Below are 22,301 nucleotides of genomic sequence, written 5' to 3'. Positions count from 1 at the left end.
ATTTTTGAATGCTCAGACGAGACCAGGGGTTTTTTGGCCTGAAGGCAAGCAACTACATTTCCTTTTAGATTTTGGATGCAATCAGTAGGTTTTATTCAAAGGTCCCAAATTTCATATATAATTTGGTAAGTTTTAGGGGAGGATAGGAAAGAGAGATGGGTGAGGAGACTTATTATTGTTATTATAAATGAACCCTCAAACTGAGTCGGGGCTCAGGCCATAAAAATCATTTATCTCTACACTAAAAAAAAACACAAATAGACATTGGGTATTAGTGCCACATCGGGCATCGCATTTCGAGCAAAAAGTTGTCTATCTCTTTTTTCCCCTACTGTAGAAAAACTTTCATTCATCCCTCGAGAGAGAGGGGAGATCATCCATCACTTGCCAGCAATCAGGGGCAAGCGGTAATTGATCTTCAAAATCGGTAAGCTTCTTTCTCTCATATCAAATTGCTCCTCCAAGGGTCTTTTCTTGCACAACGGATGGCGCTGCAAATGTCCAGAAAGGGATCCCCCTTTCCCTGGGCATGGCTTTGACAGTACTTACTGGCTTCAGTCCATCCAATCTTGGCAGCGCATTCCACAAAATACCATACCTCATGACGAGACACGGACATGACGGCCGGTGGTTGAACGCGACTGAAAGTAGCAGTAGGAAAATCATATCTGTCCCTATTACTCTCAGGGGTCCCACAAGAAGGTTGCCATCACTACTCCCAAGTAGACTTACAGTATTGTGCAAGAGGGAAAGGTGCAAATATTTTTTTCTCAAGTCCTCACAAAAAAGTATACGCTATTATTTTTTCTTTTGGATGCCTCTTGTTCGACCGGCTCTTTAAGAATTTTTAGGCTCATCATAAGCTAATTTTATTAGTTTAACAGTAATTAATTAGTCGATTTTAAATAACTAATTTAAGATAAAACGTAAGCTGATTTCAGTAGTTTAAGGGTAATTACTTAACTTATCAAACTAATTAAGCTCATCAAGGGTAATTGGTTATTTTATAATATAACCAAATTCATTTAAGCTGCTAGCTAGTAGCAAGCTAATGCAAGCTAAAGTGCAAGCACCCTAAATGCAAGCTAGTTTAGCTAGTTTAAGGGCAATTAATTGGTTAATTTAATGGAATTAACTTAAGGTAAACGTAGCTAATTTAATTATTTTAAGAGTAATTAATTAGTTGACTTTAATTACAAGTATTTACGCTGAATGTAAGCTGATTTAATTAGTTCGAGGGTAATAAATTCGTCGACTTCTATCAGACAAATTTACGCTAAATGTAGCAAATTTAATTAGTTTAAAGGTAATCTATTAATTTAGTTAAACTAATTTAAGCTAAACATATGCTACTTTAATTAATTAAAGCTCATCGTAATCTAATTTTATAAAGCTAATTTTGCTGGCTAAAAATCGACTGATAAATTGTCCATTTATGTCAAGACTTACGCTTATCTTCAAGTAATTCATTTTGGATAACTTCGTAGTATTTTTTCACGCTCTCATTGTCATCTGGATCATGAAAAAGGATCAGGAACGGAAGTCCTTCTTCAGTGAGTTCTTCAGCATTTTCAAAAGTGATCTCTCTAACCATAGGGACACACCTCTCTCTCGCCCATGTGGTCAACTCATCTAGACTTTCCATGTTCCCTGCAAAAGAGGAGTTGAACGAATGGGCTGCAGTAATTCAAAAGACGTTATATGACGTTAAAAAGCAACAAAGATATTTTCTTACTTACAAAAATAATAGGAAATCCGAGCTCAAAATTTGGCTTCTCATATCTTCTGCTTAACTGTATCTTTGTGCCCATCAAATTACAAGCAGATATGGGTACCTTCCCGTTCAAGTCAGACAAGGCAGTATCCAGAATATTTTTCGAGAGGGGGGTGGGGACCAAAAAAACTTTACGAAACGCGAAAAAATCACTATTTTTGAATATGTATTTTTGTTAAATTTTTAGGAGTCGGACACAAATTTCAGGGGGAGGGGGCCTTAAACTGGATACCATCCCCCCTTGGACCTTGAAGGCAGATACAGCTTGAAACTAGACTACGCCTCAGTCCTTAAGCACATTTTTAAAAGACAGGTACCTGCTAACTAACAGTAGTAAAACATACTTTAAAGCTGAAGCATCAAGAACAATGAAATCTGATTATTTGAATTGACCAAGCAGAAACTTACAAAGCCATACAAATATATCTTAAAAAAATAGGAAAAACTGGGAGTTCAATTTTTAACGAAAAAGACCCCCATATGCGGTTCTGACATTTTCAAACTTCTAAAATAATAAAACTTCTAAAATAAAAACGATTTAAAAATCGTTTGCTAAGCTGCATTCAATGGGAGTATCGGCCGGCAAATATATTTTCCATCACAATTCAATCCTCCTGATTTACATTACCATGCTGAACCTTCCTTTGATAAAAGTTTTGCAAATGGTTTTTGGCAATTACTTCAGAAATGTAAAAATTTCAGAAATGACCGATATTCGAACGACGTACCGACCTATGTTAATTTTACATTGTATTTGATCTCTTATTTGTATCAAATTCGTATGCAGCGATTACTTAATTAATTAGCCACCTAGCAGGTTAATCGAGCATTGCAGGTTGACACAACTCGTCAGTTGAGCTTTGAGAGTGGTCTTAGCAAAGTATTCAACAAAAAATACTTTATTGTAGACTCAATTTTCCGTAAAATAAGATTGTCTTTCCTTTGGATAGTTCGGGGAAACCAATGCACAAACTGACTCGAAAAAAAATAAATAAAAGGTAATTCAACTGATTCTAAAAAATTTTCACAAAAAGGTTTTTTCTTGTGTGAATCAGGGTGTGGAGGGAATGCATTTCGGAGGGGATAGGGCGAATACACCGGACATAATTTTTCTGTCTAAATTCACTTAACGAAGCTCTGTCCCCTGGTACTCATTTTAAAAGCAAAAGAATGTGTAAATATAGTCATGCAAAATTACCGTAAAATAAAAACTCGGTAAGTAAAATTGGTAAAATATGGTACTCTCTAGGAAATACATGGTAAAATTGGTGTTTTAAAATTACCCTATAGCTACAAGACCAGTTGAGCATTTCATGTTAAGCATCTCTTACAACTTTGAATGAAAACTTTAAAAAAGGTAATGCCCCTTCATCTAGAGTTTCATCAGTTTAGTTAACTGTCTAGTTTATCCCTATTGTAATCTTGTGCCTAGGGTAATACCTCAACAATTGGACAGTGCTTGATTTCGGATATCCTTTTTGTAAAAAAAAAATAAATAGAATAAATAAATCAAATTTACCATTATTTGGGAGTAAAATCATATTAGTCATTTTGTTCTACATCTAAACCTGAGAAATTTACCATAACAGACTTGCATATTTAAATAGCCGCATTCAACCACATTTCTCATATCATACACTACTACTACTACTAACAACTCACCACAGCACCAAGCCGCCTAAGGCCAACACAGCTACGCACGCTCCTCCTCCATCCCAATCTATTCAAAGCCTCCCTTTTTACACCCACCATATCATATACATGTTATTTTTAGTTATAAAAGTACCGAATACAAGTAAAAAAGAGGTTTGTGACACTTTGATGACTTGAATTAACTAAGCAGTAGATCATAATAGCGGAACATTCAGTCACTTTGACAGTCATCGATTTCCTTCAACAGGATTTACTTGCAAATCTAGCTCCTCTCCTTCAGACTCCCCCCCCCCCCCCAAACGAAAATCCTCTCATCGTCTCTCCCTTAGAGCTAATTCTGTATTTATCCGAACATTCTTTCAAAATAACAGCTGAAACACAAGGGTCGTTAAACTAGAACAAGAATTTCTTTTATACACTGTGGTCAGTAACAACTCATTCGGTATTAATTGGTTGAAAAGCCGGCTAAATCTTAGAAAAGGGCACTAGAACTTTCAATTTCCAATTGACTAAGCCCCCTTCAAAGCTTATTCGACCACACCTTCCACATAAAGTCCGCTGGGAAAAAATAAATGAACAAATATTATTACATTAAACCCTTATGGGTCTTTACTATAGGTAATGCAACACGGTTGGCGCTGACTTAAACAGGATATTTAGTATTATCTTAAATTATATTTTATTGGTTAATGTTTGAATTTTGAGTAGCCAAATGGGTATTAAAAAGATTTTAGTAGTTTGTTTATGTGTTATTATAGAAGGATTAGAATGGCGTGCCTAAAGATGTTGTAAGGGCACAGCATTCTACTCCTCCTAGGTTGTCAAGGGGTTAAAGGAAGGTTGGGAGGTTGGAGGATGTTGTATAGTTGATTGAGAACAAGGTTTTAAGAAAAATATTTGTGTATTATTAATGTATCTCCACGGTGAAAGGGGTGACCCTATGAAGGAATGGCACCCTGCAAAACCGGGAACGGTATTTTTTTTGTGGTTTTGATTTTTTTTTGTAGTATATCTTGTCTTCATCAATTATGTTTGGCTACCCAAATTAAAAATAAAAGATGTTTTTAAATTAGTGTAGGTGACATTAAATTTCGAAATTAAGTCAAAAAGATTATTATGTCACCTAGAGGAGAGGAGGTGGGGTATATTTTATAATAATAATAATAAAAAAAAACATAAATAAAAAACAGAGAGTAGAAATTTCAATTTCCCTTCTAATGAAAGTCCGGAATTATCCAAGTAGAAAATAAGAGGGAGTTTTCCGCGGATTTCGAGAGAGTCCCCCCCCGAAAAAGATTCTTTTTTGGGGGGGGGGGATACAAAAAACTTTAAAAAACGAATCAAAAAATTGCTATATTCATTTTTGTTACACTTTTTACGAGTCGCAAAACATTTTTTTTTGGGGGGGGGGGAGGAAGGGGGCTTAAAATTCCCTCCCCCCCCCCTGGATATGGCCTTGTCTATATTATGATACAATTTATCGTTCTGATAACAAGAGACCTAAGTCAGACAACCGGCCTTTTAAACCGGGGAACACAGCTATACACGAAAAAAATTATATACAATCCTTTTTTTGCCAGCCTCTTCGCGCTTTTCTGCTCTGAAAATTGCGAGGCGTCGTAAAAATGTGTCAGTAAAATAGCTAAAATACTAATTTTAAGGTGTTCCGTAAAATTACAGTAAAATACGGAAAATGCCCAATTGTACCAGTAACAACACTATGTAAATATAATAAAGAATTACGTAAATTTAGGCCTAAAGTGTAAAAGATTGTTTATAGGAAAAAAGAATGCGTAAATTCATACCCATAAAAGTTTCATCATCTTCTGTGGAGCGAGCTTTGGCAGGGCGAAAACTAATTATGTCCGAACCAGGGGGATGCATCATACGAACAGTTTCCCTTAAAAAGAAGTATCATTTTTTAAATATTATCTGATTGATAAGGACATGAAATATTTATGCAATTGCTATTTTTTGAAAATAAGTTGTCAAATTGAAAATGATGGCTGAATCATATCCTTACCAAATCCCTTTATAAAGCGGAATGGGCTGAGCAAACTTTTAGATAGTGTTAAGCGATTATTTTCCGCCACAAAACAAGACGAATGCACGCGTAGCGCTACCAATCATGGACAGCACTACCAAATCTTTCAAATTTAAAACCGAATTCAAACGGCTCAGTTAAAACATTTATACATAGCAGGTTACTCATCATGACGCAAAAAGCTGCAAATGACTTTAATATATTTATTGTTTGTCTAAAAGAGCACACGGATGTGGGAAATAGAGTAAACACATTCACAAGAAAAATAATAATAATAATGAAAAACGACGTCTCTAAACAAAAGAAAAATTATTACGACACTCCTCAGTCACGAGTCAACGACAAAGGTCTTCCAGAGCCGTTGACGGCGCATATAAAGTCGAATCGACGTTTCAGGTGCTGCCTCTTTTTTACAAGGACATATAGCAAGCCTGTCACCTATCTTGCAGCAACGAAAATCAAAACCCAGGGCCCCATATTGCCAAACAGAACACCAGCCCACTGATCCCCCACAGGGTACAATTGGCCAGGTCTCCTTTGGGCGTGGGGGGGGGGGGGTACTGTGGGATCCGAACGCACTACCTATGGATGAGATAAGATTTATTACTGAAAAACGGCTATCACAAGCCTAAATGGGCCGAATTCGCAATTTAGCGTCAATAAACAAAAAAGAACAAAAAACAAAAACACAACGAAAAAATTATAAAAGGGTCAATGTCGAATACGTAAAGATGTCAAACAATTAAAAATCATAGAACTGAAATTGTGGGATGAGGTCCCACACACTTTCACCTGCGCTACACGACTCTTAATCACGAATAAGGGGTTCAGGTATTCCACATTATGAAACCAGACGTTTATTATTAATCCACAAGGACTTCCACAAGGCCACAAGCAGAAACTTCACGAGCCAAAAAATATAAAGAAAGGATAATCTTCTTATCAGAAAACATTTTCCAAAAAGGAATCCGTGCAACAACACGGAACATTACGAACATGTCGTAAACGCAGGAAAGAATGAGTCTATTGTATCGAGCTTTGTAGCCAAATGGCCAAACGAGCGATTTTGTGCGTTTTTCACATGAGAAACGTACGTTACGTACGTACATGAGGAAAATTGCCCTCAAGGATTTCACATTATCACCTAGTGGAACTGCACACTCTTAGCATTACCGACAGATTTATCGAAAGGAACTAACTCTTTGACGCATTAAATGTTTCAGCGATTTCAAGACTTTCTCTACTAAGCTAAGACACAGTATAAAGAGCTACAACAGATTGATATTGTAAACTATTAAGTTAGAACTATAAACTACATTACGTAAAATGGTTTTCCTAATCAAGGCTTATAATTAGCTGTTACTCCTTGAGCAAATATTAACTTATACCAGCTCAAGATTATAAAAAAATGTTACTATTCGATAGAACTTTTGGTTACACCTTTTATCAGGCCAAAAACCCAAGAACACTATCTGACAATTTAAAAAATTGTCTTTTATTGTGGTCATAAGAGCCCTCTAGCGAATCTCTATCCACTCACAGAATCACACTGTACGTTGAGAAATTTCTTTCAAAATTAAAAAAAGCCTTAAAACTTTTTATTATTTCTAAAATTATAAAAATTTTACTTACACCATTAAGTTTTGGTCAAGACAAAGAGTAATGGAGACTGAAAATAATGGAAACTAAAAAAACGACAAATACCACCCCCCCCCCCAAACGTCATCTAGCGTTGCCCAGCAAAATACATCCTAATTAAAAATTGGCCATTATTTCATAATATATAGCTATTTTAATACAAATATTACCTAAATAAAGGAATTATTTGTATCTATTTTATTTATTTCTTCTTTACGTTTCATTTACATTGGGTCGAAGACGAAAGTTTCACTTCGGCCAAAAGAGAACACAAGTAATTTCCGGATCATTACCTCAACTTAATTATTTTTTGGCAGTGCGTTAATCTTTTATTTTCATTTTAGTTATCCTATTTTACATGAATCAAAGTTTATGCATAAAATAAAATTTATTAAATTGGATTTTAACCTAACTGAAGCGTGATTAGAATTTTTCGCGTACTGCCAGCTAGTACCGCACTTTCAGTGACGGTAATATTTTTTTTTAAGTTTTGTCTTTTTGAGTATCAAATAATGAGTTTTTTTGCAACCCAAATTTGAAAATATTACATACACATCAAAACGCCAAAGATTTCCTAAAAATGAGTTTTTTTTCATTGTATGCGCGACAGCGACAACGGGTGGAGTTAAGCAGGGTTGTATCCTATCAAAGTTCCAATGGGATTATTCTGATGGGCTTTGGAACATGGCAAAGGCTATGGGGGAACGTGGAATTAAATGGATAGGTGTAACTGTTCTGAACTTAGATTATACAGATAATTTGAGCGGCCTAGATAAAAATATTAGCAAAATGAATGAGTTAAAGGAGGTTTTGAGGATTCAGGAAGCAAAAATTGGGTTTAAAAATTAATGTTTTGTTAAGAAGACTACATCGCTTAGACTTAATGTGGGTGAACAGGGGGTGTTGTGTAGCGAATAACCAATAGAGTGGATAGCTTGACGTACATGGGTAGTATTATTAATAAAGTTGGTGGATCCAGTGAAGATGTAAAGAGCAGAGTAGCCAATGCCAAGCGTTTTCGTCACAGCAGAAAAAAGTATGGTGGAATAGAAGGATAAGTCTATGAGCTAAGATTCGAATTTTGAAAGTGGCCGAGCATTGTTCTAAAATGTGGGTGCTCTGAAAGGCATAGGGCGGAGGAGGAGCGTGGGCAGTTGAGCTGGCCTCAAGCGGCTTGGTGCTACAGTAGGTTGTTAGTAGTAGTAGTTGTAACGAGTAAGAGCCTTCTATGAAAAAGAAAGAACTATCTAATTTTTACATTTTGTGTTTTCCCTAACACCGGTTTCCTGCGGTTTCATTTCACGTTTTGAAGCGGTTCGACCTTTTTTTCGGAAAGAGGAGTAAAACCAATGATTTCGGTTTGAAGTCGGTTTTCTTATTCTATCTTGAATATATTTAGGTGACAAATATATGGTCATAGTAGGAAAAGAATAATGCAAGAAAGAATTGGAGATAATGAAGGAAAAAATTTTTACATACCCATATCCAGCTAAGAAGATACAATCATCCTTCAGAACTGACGATACTTTTCGGTAGTTTTGATAATGCGATGAATTCGTCTCCCCGAAATATCCAAGAACATACCTCTTCGTTGACTAAAATAACTCAATTTTGAAATCATCCGATTATCAAATTTCAGAGAGGTTCAAATATAAATAAAGATAAATATAGCAGAGCTGGGAAGCTAGAATTATTCTTGGCAGTTGCCTACTGCTAAAGGTGTCATCAGAACTTAAGATCTCGAAATAGATGCCAGAACAACGAGATGCCTCTCCAGTTAAATATGTTGTTCTATGAATGCTGCAAATTAACATGGTAAAGCAGAAGTCCTAACCTAAGACCCAAGATACATGCCAATACTTTCAGAAAAAAGAAGGTCGAAGCAGGAGCTGCTCCAAGAATGAGAGTCAAAAAGTTCTAGAGCAGGACCTTCCTGATTTACAGACTCCACGGCTCGAAAGTAGAACCTATCCTCATAGACATAAGAAGTATATGCCAATTTCTATTTGCTTTTTTCATGCATACTAGGATTATCAAAAACTAATGGCACCTTTATGCAGTTTGCAATTTTCTCCTTTCGGTTCTTACCTTAAAATATCCAAGGAGATGTATCTTCGTTGACCCAAACAATTCAACAACAAAAAAACCTAATAATTAAATTGATTAAATTATAATATGATAGAGAAAACGACTGAGTTTTGTACCTGAAATTTTGGGGGTCGGTGACACACATAAATTAAAGCGGGTCGGACCGGGAATCAGCTCTTTTAAGGTTCAAATTCCTTGGCGAAAATAAAGAAAAGAAAGGGAGACATCTCGTATTACCCATAAAAAAATGTTAAATATGTAATTCAACGTAAAATGGCCTAAATAAGGTTAAATAAAATGTTAAAAGTGTAACTTTTCTTGTTCATTCCGTAGACAAAGTTTTTAGAGAAGAGCAGTGCGGTTTTAGAAAAGGTAGAGGATGTGTTGACCAAATTTTCACTCTTAGGTTAATAATTGAGAAGTGCCTAAGTTTTCAAACACCTTTGGTTCTCAGTTTTATAGATTATGAGCAAGCGTTCGATTCTGTTGATAGAGGAGCTTTAGTAAAGGTTTTATCCTTGTATGGTATACCAGACAAATACATTAAAGTGATTAGTGCTATGTACGAGAATAACACTGCTGCGGTTAAGGTAGGAAATGAGGTTAGCAGCTGGTTTTGTATTAAATCAGGAGTTAAGCAGGATTGTGTTCTATCCCCCTTTATATGGATTATTTTGATGGACTTTGTTTTAAGGAGCACAGGAAAGGCAATGGGAGACCACGGAATCAAATGGGGAGGAAAAAGTCTCCTGGACTTGGATTATGCTAATGATTTAAGCATCCCAGATGAAAGTGTGAGCAAAATGAATGAAGTTTTAGAGGTTTTGCGAGTTCAGGGTGCTGGTATTGGTTTGAAAATTAATATTAGGAAGACCAAGTCACTAAGGCTAGGAATAAGTGACGATAAAAAGGTGATGTTGGGTAATGAAAAGGTTGATCACGTGTGCAGTTTCACTTATCTTGGTAGTATTATTAGTAAAGACGGTGGGAGCAGTGAAGATGTTAAAAATAACATAGCCAAGGCTCAGGGTGTTTTTTCACAGTTAAAAAAAAGTCTGGAAGAATAGGAAGATAAGTCTGCAAACCAAGATTAGAATCTTAGAAGCTACAGTGATGACAGTGGTCAAATATGGCTCTGAAGCATGGACGCTCCGAAAAGCGGATGAAGATTTGCTAGATGTTTTCCAGAGAAATTGCTTAAGGATTGTTCTGGGTACCCGGCTGAATGACCGTATTTCAAACAATAGGCTATACGAAAAATGTGGTTCAATGCCGCTTTCTAGGTCTATAATGAAAGAAAGGTTGAGGTGGTTGGGGCATGTTGTGCTGATGAAGGGTGACAGATTGCCGAAGATTGTTCTTTTCGACCAACCATCTAGGGCTAAACGGAAAGCAGGTCGTCCCCGTCTGGGTTGGGAGGACGTTATAAAGAAAGATTTAAAGGAAATGGGAACTTCGTGGGCGGGTGGAAAAAGGGAGGCTTTGAATTGATTGGGGTGGAGGAGGAGCGTGCGTAGCTGTGTTGGCCTCAGGCGGCTTGGTGCTGCGATGAGTTGTTAGTAGTAGTAGTAGTAGTAGTATTGAGGTAGGGGACGGTATTTGGACAAGGGTTCCTTGAACAATGTACATCCAATTTCAATAAGACTTCATTTTAGAGAGGTTTCAGGTTTTGTTCAAAATTCTCAAAAATTTCTTCTCATAATTAAAATTACTGTTCAGAGGAAACTGACTGAAAATTAATGGTTTCAAAAGAGCGGTATCGCAAAAAAATTTAGTCATAAAACAAAGTTTCTTTAAAACCCGTTTTTTGACAACTCGGCAACAACAGAAACGATTAGTCAAGTATGAAAAAACTAAGTAATGAAGCATTTCTTTTTGGAACTATGTTGGTGAGCTTTTCAAGCATTAGGGGGGTGGAAACTAAGATACCAAAAAGAGCTTATATGTATATTTTAATTATGTTTTACCATATAATACAGGCTAGGTTCTGCACAGTTAATTTTACAAAAGGTCTCTTCCAACCAGACGACGTTCATTAGAATTCCTCTTTTTTTTTTTTAGAGAATTTCATCAACAAATGCATCTGTTCCAATATTTATAACGCACCTCACCTACCTATATTAAGACTGTATCCTAAAAAAAAGGAAAAAAAATCCTACTGCTTCTACCCAGCCTACACAGAAACAGAGTTTGAGGCACAAACAGTTCTTCCCACAAGACGGGATAAAAAAACGTCATGTATAACCGGTGTGATCTTAGAACGTGTTTACAATAAGACCATCTTAGTCCTGTTTCCTTGCCTGTAGCCTGTAGTTCTGTAGCCACGACTAATGAACGACAGGCTTACTGCATCAAGATGCTTCATTTGAAAAAACTAAAAAACTTCAACTATTTCGCCATTTTAAAGTATTTTCTACTCAGACAAGATTAGAGATCAGAACTTAGACAAATGTCTCTTGACGCTGAAAACATTCAAGAATTTTCAAAGGATTAAAAGTTTTGAACCTAAAAGCTTTATACTAACCTTTGATTCCCACTGGTGCGATTATTTTTTATTATAACGCAAAACGGGTCGCGGATGCGGGTTAATCGCAAAAATGTTCACATAGAAACGGTTCACTACAGCCGTTGAAGCGCAAAGATACTATGATATATTTAAAAAGCATATGCATAGAAATAGGCTAAATCAAATTCTAGAAGCCAAGAAAAATATTCAAAGGGCTAATCTGTAATAGCCTTGGATAACTATGCCTAATGAAAAATATAAGTCTTATCTATAACATGTTTAGTTTCTCAGTTACTTGCAATTTATGGTTCTACAATGCTTTCAATTTAAAATAACATGATGCGATTTTCAACGGCTCAGCAGAAATATTTCAACGCAGCCGTTGTGAAGCAGAAACTTGCAGCAAAAACGGAGAAAATTTAACGGATCACGCAACAACGGCCGTTTTGGCGTGAAATCGCATCAGTGGGAACCCAGAGTAACTCTAGAAGTTCTTGGATAAGATGAATGAAAGTTCCAGAATTAAATTTGAGACCCAAAGTGGAGTTCCGAAGGTTTCGATCTCCCGTTTCTCCCAGGGGGGCAATTATTTTATGGGCACAAAAAACTCTGCGCCGGGTGAACAAAACCTATAGAAATGGATCTTATACCAAAATATAAATCTAGAAAAGTATTTTTAACGCCATACGTCCATTACTTCCCAACTTGAAAATTCTAAGAAAACGTTGAAAGCCTCAAGTTTTCTTGGTCTCAGTCTGAAGTTCAACTGCTGACTTGAACGACAAAAATCGGTTTTGGTTCCAGAAAATAAAATTTGCTTACATAACCAGAAAGGGCCTGAGCTAAAAATCCTTGGTTACACTCAGGAATTAAAAAATAAACTTATTAACGAACTTCTAACTTTAAAACAAATTTGGCAAGTTTTAAATACATATGACAGAAGTATAAATCGTTGCTTTTTCTTATAAACGGAAACGGAGGGGAAAGGGCAAAAGAAATACGTTAAAGTACCATAAGTAAGAAACGCTCCCACAATAAAGACAATTTCATACAAGTCAAACTTGCATCATTTGCAAGAAAAGATAAGTTGTTTAGCTGTTATGTCGAGTTACATCGGAGTTGAGTGAAAGGGATGAGTTGCATCCGGGCCAAGTGGAATGTAACTGAGTTGAATAAAGTGACAATTCAGTTGAATGTGGTGTGAGATGCATCAGAGTTGAGTTTAATTAGGTCGAGTTAAATTGGGTAATGGAACCGATTTTTTTCAGGGGGGGGGGGAAGTAAAAAAACATAAAAGAATAGCCAAGAAAGCTGAAAAAGAAATTTAGAAAAAGCTAAGAAAAGTAAAAAGAAAATTCAACAAAAGTCATGAAGCCTAACAAGGAAATTTATAAAAAGTCAAATCAAACTTAGAGCAGATGCTTAGAAAGGCTCACGAAACGTAAAAAGGAAATTAAAAAAGATTAAGAAACCTAAAAATTAAATTAAAGAAAAGTCAAGAAACGTAAAAAGCAAATTCAAAAATAGGAGGAGAGCTTACATCAAGATTTGCAAATTCTTTGAAATCTTCAACTATTTTCACCGGGTCTCTTAATTCTTCAGTAACAAATTGCAAGAATGCTTCAGGTGACCTTTGACCCCTATATTCCTTTTTGGAAACTTGGCCATTTTTAATCACCTTAATTGTAGGGTATTTTGTTATGGCAAATCTTTGGGAAATTGAACCTAGAAAACAAGCACCATCAAAAAGTGATAGAGTATTGCTTGTGCATTCCCAAACACAAAGTGGGCATGCCAGGATTATTCTTCCACTCTATAAATTTAAAAAAAAATAATATCGAATTGTGGAAAACACCTATTTTAAATAGGAAACGTTTGAATAAAAAGTTAAAATACTCACCTCATTTAACTTTCAATCATTCACGACAGATGAGTGTTTTCTTGTCCCGTACAAATGGTTGCCAATAGTTGTTGGCAAAAACCATCAACAGAAAAACACTTTTTTAGAGAGATTTATATATTTCTTCATTTAATAACAAATTTAAAGATAAAAAAGCTCTGAGTTTTAGTTTTGCATCAAAGAAAAATAGAAAGCACTTATAAAATATGTTTAAATATTAATTAAAATTTAAAATAAATTAAAATCAATTCAATTAATTTATTCAAATAAATTAATGAATTTAAACTAATCTAAAATAATTGAATTAAATGTAAAATATGTAAAACCATCTAGCATTAGTTTACCCGATTTTATAAAGGCAGCGCTACTTTTCTCTTCGGAAATAATGTATAGTATGGTTTAATCGTGGAAATATGCCGTAAAAAGGCCCAATGGAACTGAAAAATACTTTTTTACGCAGAAGTACAGGAAAGTAATATATTTTTTTTCTTGTTTTGTATTATTCTTTTATTTTTTTTAAACCTTTGTTTGCCTTTCAAAATCTTTCTATTAATTTTAGGGTTCGATTTAAAACATTTTTTGTTTTTTTCATAATTTCATTCAAAATCAAGTTTCGACATCTTTTAACCAAATATTTTTTGCTAGTCACTATCTGTGTGTCTGTGCACCACTATCAAATCATTATTGGTGCTTACAAGCAAAATAGTCAAAATTTCAAATATTAATTATTTATAAGTAGGCTATAAACTCATTAATTATAATGAACTTATTAAAGTGCCAACGACATTAAACAAAGACATTTCTACCATTGGAGCCATTCTAAGTCTATTCACAGCTGAAAACACAATTTTCTAAGATTCTTCTTCTTTTTTTTTAAATTTTGAAGTTTCTAGTGCGGTATCATATTTTTTGTCAGCGTTGCCACATATAACCATGAAAATAAAGAAGGAAAACTAATTCGCTAAATTTGACAACGCCTTTCACCCTTAAAAATTCAAACATCAACAATGTGTGGATTTCTAAAGACAAATACACCTTCTTAAGCTGTTTGGTGCCGTATGTTTTAGCTGATTTTTATCACCCACGTCTCTTTTTTTTAAATTTGGCACAGGCTTTTATGAAAAACTACATAACTGTATATTGAGGGTTTTTCATTACAAACAGAATGTCATCTTTTTCCTTATTTTTTAAGATATATATGGTTATATGATCTTACAGTTAACCAATTTATGCAATAATGAGTATGGGGACCTTACGGTTAAAAAAAATCCTAAAAAACATCTGAATCCAAGACGTCAGATGAGGTGGGAAAACTCCCGTTCCTGCTGCAAAAACAAGAAGAATTTAAGCAATCATTTTTTTTTTCTCAATGTTCTTGGTTCTTTAGCACCCTCCGACATTTATTAGCAACAAACGGGACAGCAAAAACGAAAAAAAAGAGAACACACTCAAGTTCAATGGCATGCCAAGTGGTATTAGTACAGTGTTTATTAGTTTTTGTTATTTAACTGATAAGATGCAAATAGTGTCACGTGCAAACATATGTTGAAAATAACCACTTTTTAAAACAAGGAAAAACTAATTTGATTGTCACCGTTTATGTTAGTCATGAAAATAAAAATAGAAATTAAAAGCTACTAGTGGCACAGATGTGTAATCAAAATGTTTTAACTAAAAATTTAATTAATGCACCCTTTGTGTTTTTCAATCAAAGTTGGCTGAGAGACGTCAAATTCAATAGCAAATCAGGGCACAATCAAATAAGGCGTTCAAGGTCGCACTACGTTACGACGCGCATTAATTGTCGACTCGTGCGGATTATCACTTGGTCAGCTTTGCCCGAAAAAAGCTAGTGAAGATACAGTTTTCAGATCTTAGTGGGAAACGCTGAGGGTGTACCTTTTTTCTCTGAGACCAACTTTTGTTTCCAGTCTCATCAATTCCTACAGTTTTTGCACTTCCCTGTAAATGTTAAAATAAAAGAGGTAAAATAAAAAAGTTAGAATAAAAAGTATATGCGATTAAAGGATCACATCTACACAAATAATCTCAGATTTTAAAAGTAAAAAAATATAATTCTTTAGGAACTAGCTTTTGCAAAATTTAGTTTTTTTAAGCTACGTCAAACAGTAAAGCTTAAACAAATGCCCATGAAAAACCCCTTAGGTTTTGGGCTTCGCCCAAGTAACCCATTATAACATTATAAAGTACGCAGTTCCAGCTCCTCCTTTGCAAGCCTGGCATAGGCAACTAGGTTGTCAACTGAAGAATTGACGAAATAGCTGCTGGCTCTGGTTTACTCTAAAAAGCGCCGGCACAAAGTCACGAAATATGGGTCAAAGTCACGAATAAAAAAGATGACTTTTGGCGATGAAATTGTTAATGATCCGAAAGAAATTGCGGAAAATTTATGCAAGAATTTTTCAGAGGAAGGTTTCAAACTGTGCCATGAACCTGTTAAAAGATCATTAAGCCCGCTTGTCCCAAAATTCCCACCTCGAAATGTAACTTCTGAATTCCTGTTTACGGAATGTGATGAAAATGAAATAAATGAAATAATTACGAAATGAAATTACAAACTTGTGGAATTGATGAAGTGTCATTAAAAATAGTTGAAGCAACTAGGAAAAACTATTTTAGCTTATTTAATAAATTTGTCACTTGAAAAGGAAACTTTGACAGAAAGGCTGAAAATGGCACATGTATTACCCCTTCATAAAGGAAAGTAAAAAACCTGAGCCAAGCACATATCAAAAAAAGTAGCAGCCCATATCAGCCTTTCAGCCTTTTTTCCCAATATTTATGAGAAAGTGGTTAATAAAAGAATATATAATTAGCTCCAGGAGCAAGATAGACTTTGCAAAACGCAGTTCAGTTTTCAGATAGGACTTTCAATGGATTTTGCCATTTTAAAATTGGTTGATTGGATGAACGATGCATTTTATAAAGGTCTAATACCGGCAACCTTTTGTTAGACATTAAAAGAGGAATTGATACAATTGATCATGATAAATTACTTCAGATTCTCAAATCAATAAGGCTACATAACGCAGCTTTAAAATGGTTTCGTTCATACTCTCAAGTTCTGCATAATGTAAACCTAACATCTGAGCGCCATTTTATACCCTGTGGAGTGCCAAAAGAGTCAATACTTGGACCCATACTTTCTCTTATTTATGTTGACCAGGTAAAATATTATTTGTCTGAAGTCAACATAATACTTTTTGCAGACGATACACTTCTTTTTGTTGCATGTGAAAATCTACCTTCTTTGTTTACAAAAATGGAAACAGTTCTCACTGAATTTGTCTCATGGGGCGATTCGAACTATCTAATACTGAATTACAGTAAGACAAATTATGTATTACTTTCTAGAATATCGTCAGTTCGAACAGATTTAAAATTAAAAGTAGCTAATAATATCATAAATAGAGTAAAAACCAATAAATATCTTGGATTTGAAGTTGATGAAAATCTTTCGTGGAAAGAACATGCAAAATTAGTAGGAAATAAACTTTTAAGGTCCCTTGGAGTCATCCGCCGTCTTAAATTTCGTTTTCCTAATAAAATCCTGAAAATGATTTATCATTCTGTTTTTCATCTCGATTTGTCTTACGGCTGCTCCATGTGGGCAAGTAACTTCATTTCTTGTTATAAAAGATTTACAGATAATTAAAAATAAGGTAGTTCAAATTAAATCCCTTGTTCAACACACAGACGGCCTTAGTTTTCATTTCAAATTAGCCTGAATATCTGATGGATTGAACAATCGTAGTTTCTAGATTGAAAAGTTTTGTTTCAAATATTTTAATAAACCTTCAGTCCATCTTCACTTCAAAATCCGCTTACACTTCATCAAGAGTTGCACACTCATCACACACGACATTCTTGTGACATAGTCCAAAAACCACCCTCTACGAAAAGGGCTTCTTTTTTAATTGGAGTTTTTGCACTGAATATTTAGAATTCACTCCCCATAGACATCCAGAATTCAAAGAATCTTATATCTTTTAAGCGAGCAGCAAAGGGTCATTACAGAAAAAGTGTTAATTGCTGTCCTCCACCAGGGTTGTTTTTTCTCCTCACTTTTATTTTCCCTTTTTTTCTTGTTCCCAATAGCTTTCTATCTCTTCTTCTTTTTTTTACCTTTAAAGTTGAAACCATAGGTTGATTTACTTTCTGGTTTATTTTTCTCCTCTTTTTTTCTTTTTGATACATTCAGTTAATTTGTTGTTTCTGTTGGTTTTTAACTAATATTAATTAATATCCTGCCCTAGACAAGCATATCTTTTGTGTTTTCCTGGTTCTGTAAGTTATGTATTTTGTTTTTAAATATAGATAATTGAATTGAAATTGAATTAGGATACAGAACCCTCTGGGTGCTGGGTGAAGCGTTCGTGTCTGGTGCCCCACCAAGTACAAGCAATTAAGCACAATGACACGCATTGCAATGATGATGACAGTGGCACCTTAAATGCAAAAAAAAGACATCAGCAGCAAAAGTAGATGAAAGCAAGAACAGAAAGACCAGGGGGAAACGACTTACTATCGGTTTCACAGTCTACTTTGCCCAGGACAGCTCTTCCTGGAAACTGGGCTTGAATTTTATCGGCAGCTTCATCAAAAATTGGCGCTAACATATTACTAAAGCGACACCAATCAGCATAAAAATTTAATATGACTAATTCATGAGAACCTGCAACAGAAAAACCACAATAACAGTTAAAACTTTGATATTGCCTTATAGCGTATTCGTAAGGCGGTACCCAGGATTTTCTTTCGGAGGGGGTTTTACTCAATTTTTTTTTTTTTTGGGGGGGGGGGTTACATAAAAAAAACCTAAAAAAATGCATAAAAAATTTGTTGATGTCCGTTTTTGTTCCGTTTTTTACGAATCAGACAAACATTTTTTTTTTGGGGGGGGGGTCAAACGTATAACGGTAAACGTGCTTCTGTATAAGTCATGATTAAATAATTTTGTCAAAAATAGAAATTACGCTTTTTTATTCCAATAAAAAAGAAAAAAAACAATAAAAGATAGCTAAGACAAAAATTTTAAAAATGGTACTAATATGTTAATAAACATCAACAGCTGGTACAGGAATTTAATGTGTTTTTTTTCTAAGAATTTCACACGGATTATTTTATTGAAAAATCCCTGTTAATTTAACTGAAATCTTCCAGTGATAAAGGATGGAAAAAAAGAACTATTTACAAGTTTAGAACTACGCTTATATACGTTGCACATCGAGCAATAATTTTTCATCAAAAAGTATATAATGCCCAGGAAGTTTAATGAAACCATCACAATGTAAAGCCCACGTCATAATATAGAACCATTGTGAAAAAGAGTTTGCAAAATATTGCAGCTAAGAAACATGTTGTTTTTTTCCTGGCTTAAAGAACCAAGGACATCAAAATTAAAGCATCATTTGTCCCCTGCACTCACCTTGGTGTTCATATCTAAGAATCCAAATTTTTTTAAAATATTTTTTTGATTATTTCAAAATTATGAACCTTTCACAGAAGTACCACAACTTTCAGTGCTGCCACAGTGAATAAAATAAGCAAAACTAATGATTCAAATATGACAAGTCTTTTCACCAGTGAAAATTCAAACATTAATCTGTTGACTTTCTAAGACAACTATAACTTCAAAGGAAAGCTACATCTTTGTAAGCTGTTTGGCGAACTTCGTTTATGGCTTATTTTTCACCCAGGTTTCTTTTTTTTTTAATTTGACACCTGAGACTACCAAAAACCGCACATGGACGTCTTTTCTATAAAAAAATTTAATTCCCATTTTTTTTGTAAGATATATATGGTTTTTTAGCTCTCACCTGACAAATTCAAACAATCACATTTGATTTTCACTGTCTTTGGTAATTTAAAATTGTGACAAACCTTACTATAAGGCTATCTAATGCATGTAGCCATAATTTTAAAAGAGCAGGATTATTTGCCTCTCTAACAATGTTGCCCCCTTTTAAAAAAAAACTGTCAAGTAAAGGAAGAACTGCCATTGATAAATAAGGAATAATGTGATGGACTTAAAAAAATATGTCACCAATGGAGTTAAAGCATATTTTCAATATGGATGTGTAGGACAGTATGGTTGTCTCTCTTTATCTCTTTGGTAAAAATTAATGACATACACATAACACTCAATCCATTATATGTAATATATATATGTAATATACAATCCATTATATATATATGTAATATATAATATTATATAGTCACTATTCATACTGAACCACATCACAGGGCGTCACCAGCCAATTTATCTCTCTATATATATAAAAAAAAAAAAAAAAAAAAAATTGCATGCTGACCTATGGTCTACACAGTGCAGGTACTGATCTCCTGATTCTCTGCCTTTGGCCAGGAGTACAATGCATGATTGGGAGCAAATCATTTGATGCTTCCTGTGTTTTCCTCTTAGATTTTTCGGTACCCACTTGGAGCTGGATCAAATCTTAGCTGAGCTTAAAGAGTCATGCCACTGACCTCCATTCCAATCCAATAACCAATGACACCAGGACTTGAACCTGTCCCCACAGACAAAGGATTTCAAGCCCAGAACTGTGATAAATTTTATGCATGTTTTTGGCAGATCTACCATGTTTCATCTCACAGCTGGGGGATTGAGTTGAATTTTTAAGGACAAATTTTCTCTGGTTTCCTAATTTTTCTTGGTTCCTCATAAAAGAGTATATGCTATATTGTATCCTTTTTTATTATATCTTTCAGTTTTGCCCATTATATTTACAATGATGGTAATAAATCAACTATTTCTAGGTTATTAAGCACAAACTCACCTAATACTGTGTCAAAATTGCTTTTTGTTAAGTGTAAGGCTCCACTAAAAACAGTAGATGCCAATTGGATAACCTAAAAGACAAAGAACATTATAAGCATTTAGTTTGCTCTTTTATTCAATGAATAAATACAAACTAAAACTGCTTTAAACTGTTTGGGGAACTAATCCCCAAATCAGCTGAATGATTATATAATCATAATTTTAAAAAAAACTTACCAGTGAAAGACCAAGGTGAGCATGCTGCTATATTGGCTTAACACCACAAAAAGGCTTGCAATTATTTTTTCTTCTTCTATTGCAACCTTTTATGCAGTGATGTCAATAGGGAGGAGGACATTCATTTAAAATGCCCTTCTTTGGTTTTTCATTTCAGAATTGAAAAAGTGACAATTTTGCCCCCCTAGATATTGAAAAAAATTGTCCCTTGTGGCTAAGTTCTTTTGTTGGTTTGATAGGATTCAATTGGTCTGTTGATAAAAAAAAACTTGTAAGAGATACATGGCAAGGAGTCACTCTGTATGATCTCCCAGGTTGAAAACAACAAGTGGTTACCAGGAGTTGCTTTACCTCTGAAACCAGTGGTTAGATATGTGCTTTAATTGAGTTGTCCTCTTTTGTTTTGATTTTCTTTTGGTGGTTGGAACATCACACCTTAAATTACCTTAAGTCACACTTACAAAATAAGAACAAATAATAAATTTTTGGAGAAACTTTTGGTTACTTTGGGCTATATCCAGGATTTTTGATATTGTTCTAATAGCCAGGCAACACACAAGAAGTGAAGTTTGGTTAATTCTAATGAAGTAGAACAAAATAGGATGAAAATATATAAGTTAATGAACAAATTTGGGCTTCATATTTGCACATTAGGGGGTGGGGTGGGGGTAAAGCATGGCATATATTAAACATGGCACCTAACCTAACCTAGGTACCCTTTCCCCCTAAACCCCAAAAAACTAAAGTTTAAATATAGTTTCCAGAGTATGAAACCTTTGTTTATGCTGTGTCAGACATCCAATTACTGGGTAATGGCTGTCTGATTTTGATTTTCTTGATGTGTGTTGCCCTGCTAATAGAACTGTACAGGATTTTTTTTCCAGGGGGTTTCATTCAAATATAACATATTCATCGTATTTTTCCCAACTATTTAGATATGCAAGAATTTGTACTAATTACATCGATTTTAGAAATAGATGTATGTTACTTAGCAAGAAGCTAATCATAAGAGGGTTTTCCGCCAATAAACTTGCTTGGCAATTTAAAAAGCTTTGTTTTAAGTATAATCAGCTTTTACATAAGTATAATAAAAGTTATCAAGATATCTTGAATGATATTTTACGGTGACTGGTTGACGGACCTGGTTTATCTTCCCGGTTGTTGAGGGTTGGATTGTGACACCTGTGGTAAAGATTATGGTGGAATATTCGGAATTTAATTCTTAGAATTTGAGTGAAAGTGAAATTGTTCCGGGTGGAGGACTAGTGGTATTTATTTGTTTGTATTTAAATCGGTTGAAGTTCGGCTCTCAGTGTTATTTGAAGGTTGGTTAAGAATGTTGGAAAAATTTTTTCTGAGGTATATATTTTTATTTTTTGGATGTTTTGGATTTTGTTTATGTTTATTCCATTGGTGGTACTATATAGGGGTATGCCAGATTATGGCATGGTGCGCTCAATTGCCTGGGTAATGAAATTTAAGCGCCGAAACCCATTTAGGCAATGAGTTTTCATCTGACGAGCCCCGATATATGGTGATCACCTTGGGAATATAATCTTTTTGTAGATTTAAGGTGCTATAGCTTGGTTTTGGAACATAGACGTATGCTTATTGATGCTGATTTTGCTCTATTTTGGACTTGATTTTCGGACTGTCGGA

At 34.7% G+C, this 22,301-nt stretch overlaps 1 protein-coding gene across 1 annotated transcript in view; it reads right to left on the bottom strand.

Annotated features, from left to right (window-relative positions):
- The window catches only part of ERp44 (Endoplasmic reticulum protein 44), a 39,326-nt gene that overhangs the window by 3,105 nt on the left and 13,920 nt on the right, over positions 1 to 22,301 (bottom strand). The window contains exons 2-7 of the mRNA XM_089097821.1: positions 20,425 to 20,497; positions 18,150 to 18,299; positions 13,244 to 13,428; positions 8,589 to 8,704; positions 5,233 to 5,327; positions 1,450 to 1,650 (exon numbers count right to left, since the gene is read on the bottom strand). Of these exons, the coding sequence (XP_088953947.1) occupies positions 1,450 to 1,650; positions 5,233 to 5,327; positions 8,589 to 8,704; positions 13,244 to 13,428; positions 18,150 to 18,299; positions 20,425 to 20,497 (820 nt within the window). The remainder of the gene's footprint in view (positions 1 to 1,449; positions 1,651 to 5,232; positions 5,328 to 8,588; positions 8,705 to 13,243; positions 13,429 to 18,149; positions 18,300 to 20,424; positions 20,498 to 22,301) is intronic.

The sequence above is a fragment of the Artemia sp. Qi Xiang Cuo genome, chromosome 12 (assembly GCF_049724085.1).
Source record: "Artemia sp. Qi Xiang Cuo chromosome 12, ASM4972408v1, whole genome shotgun sequence".
Taxonomy (NCBI): domain Eukaryota; kingdom Metazoa; phylum Arthropoda; class Branchiopoda; order Anostraca; family Artemiidae; genus Artemia; species Artemia sp. Qi Xiang Cuo.
Note: the sequence above shows the minus strand (reverse complement) of the source record. Positions and strands in the feature narration are given on the sequence as shown.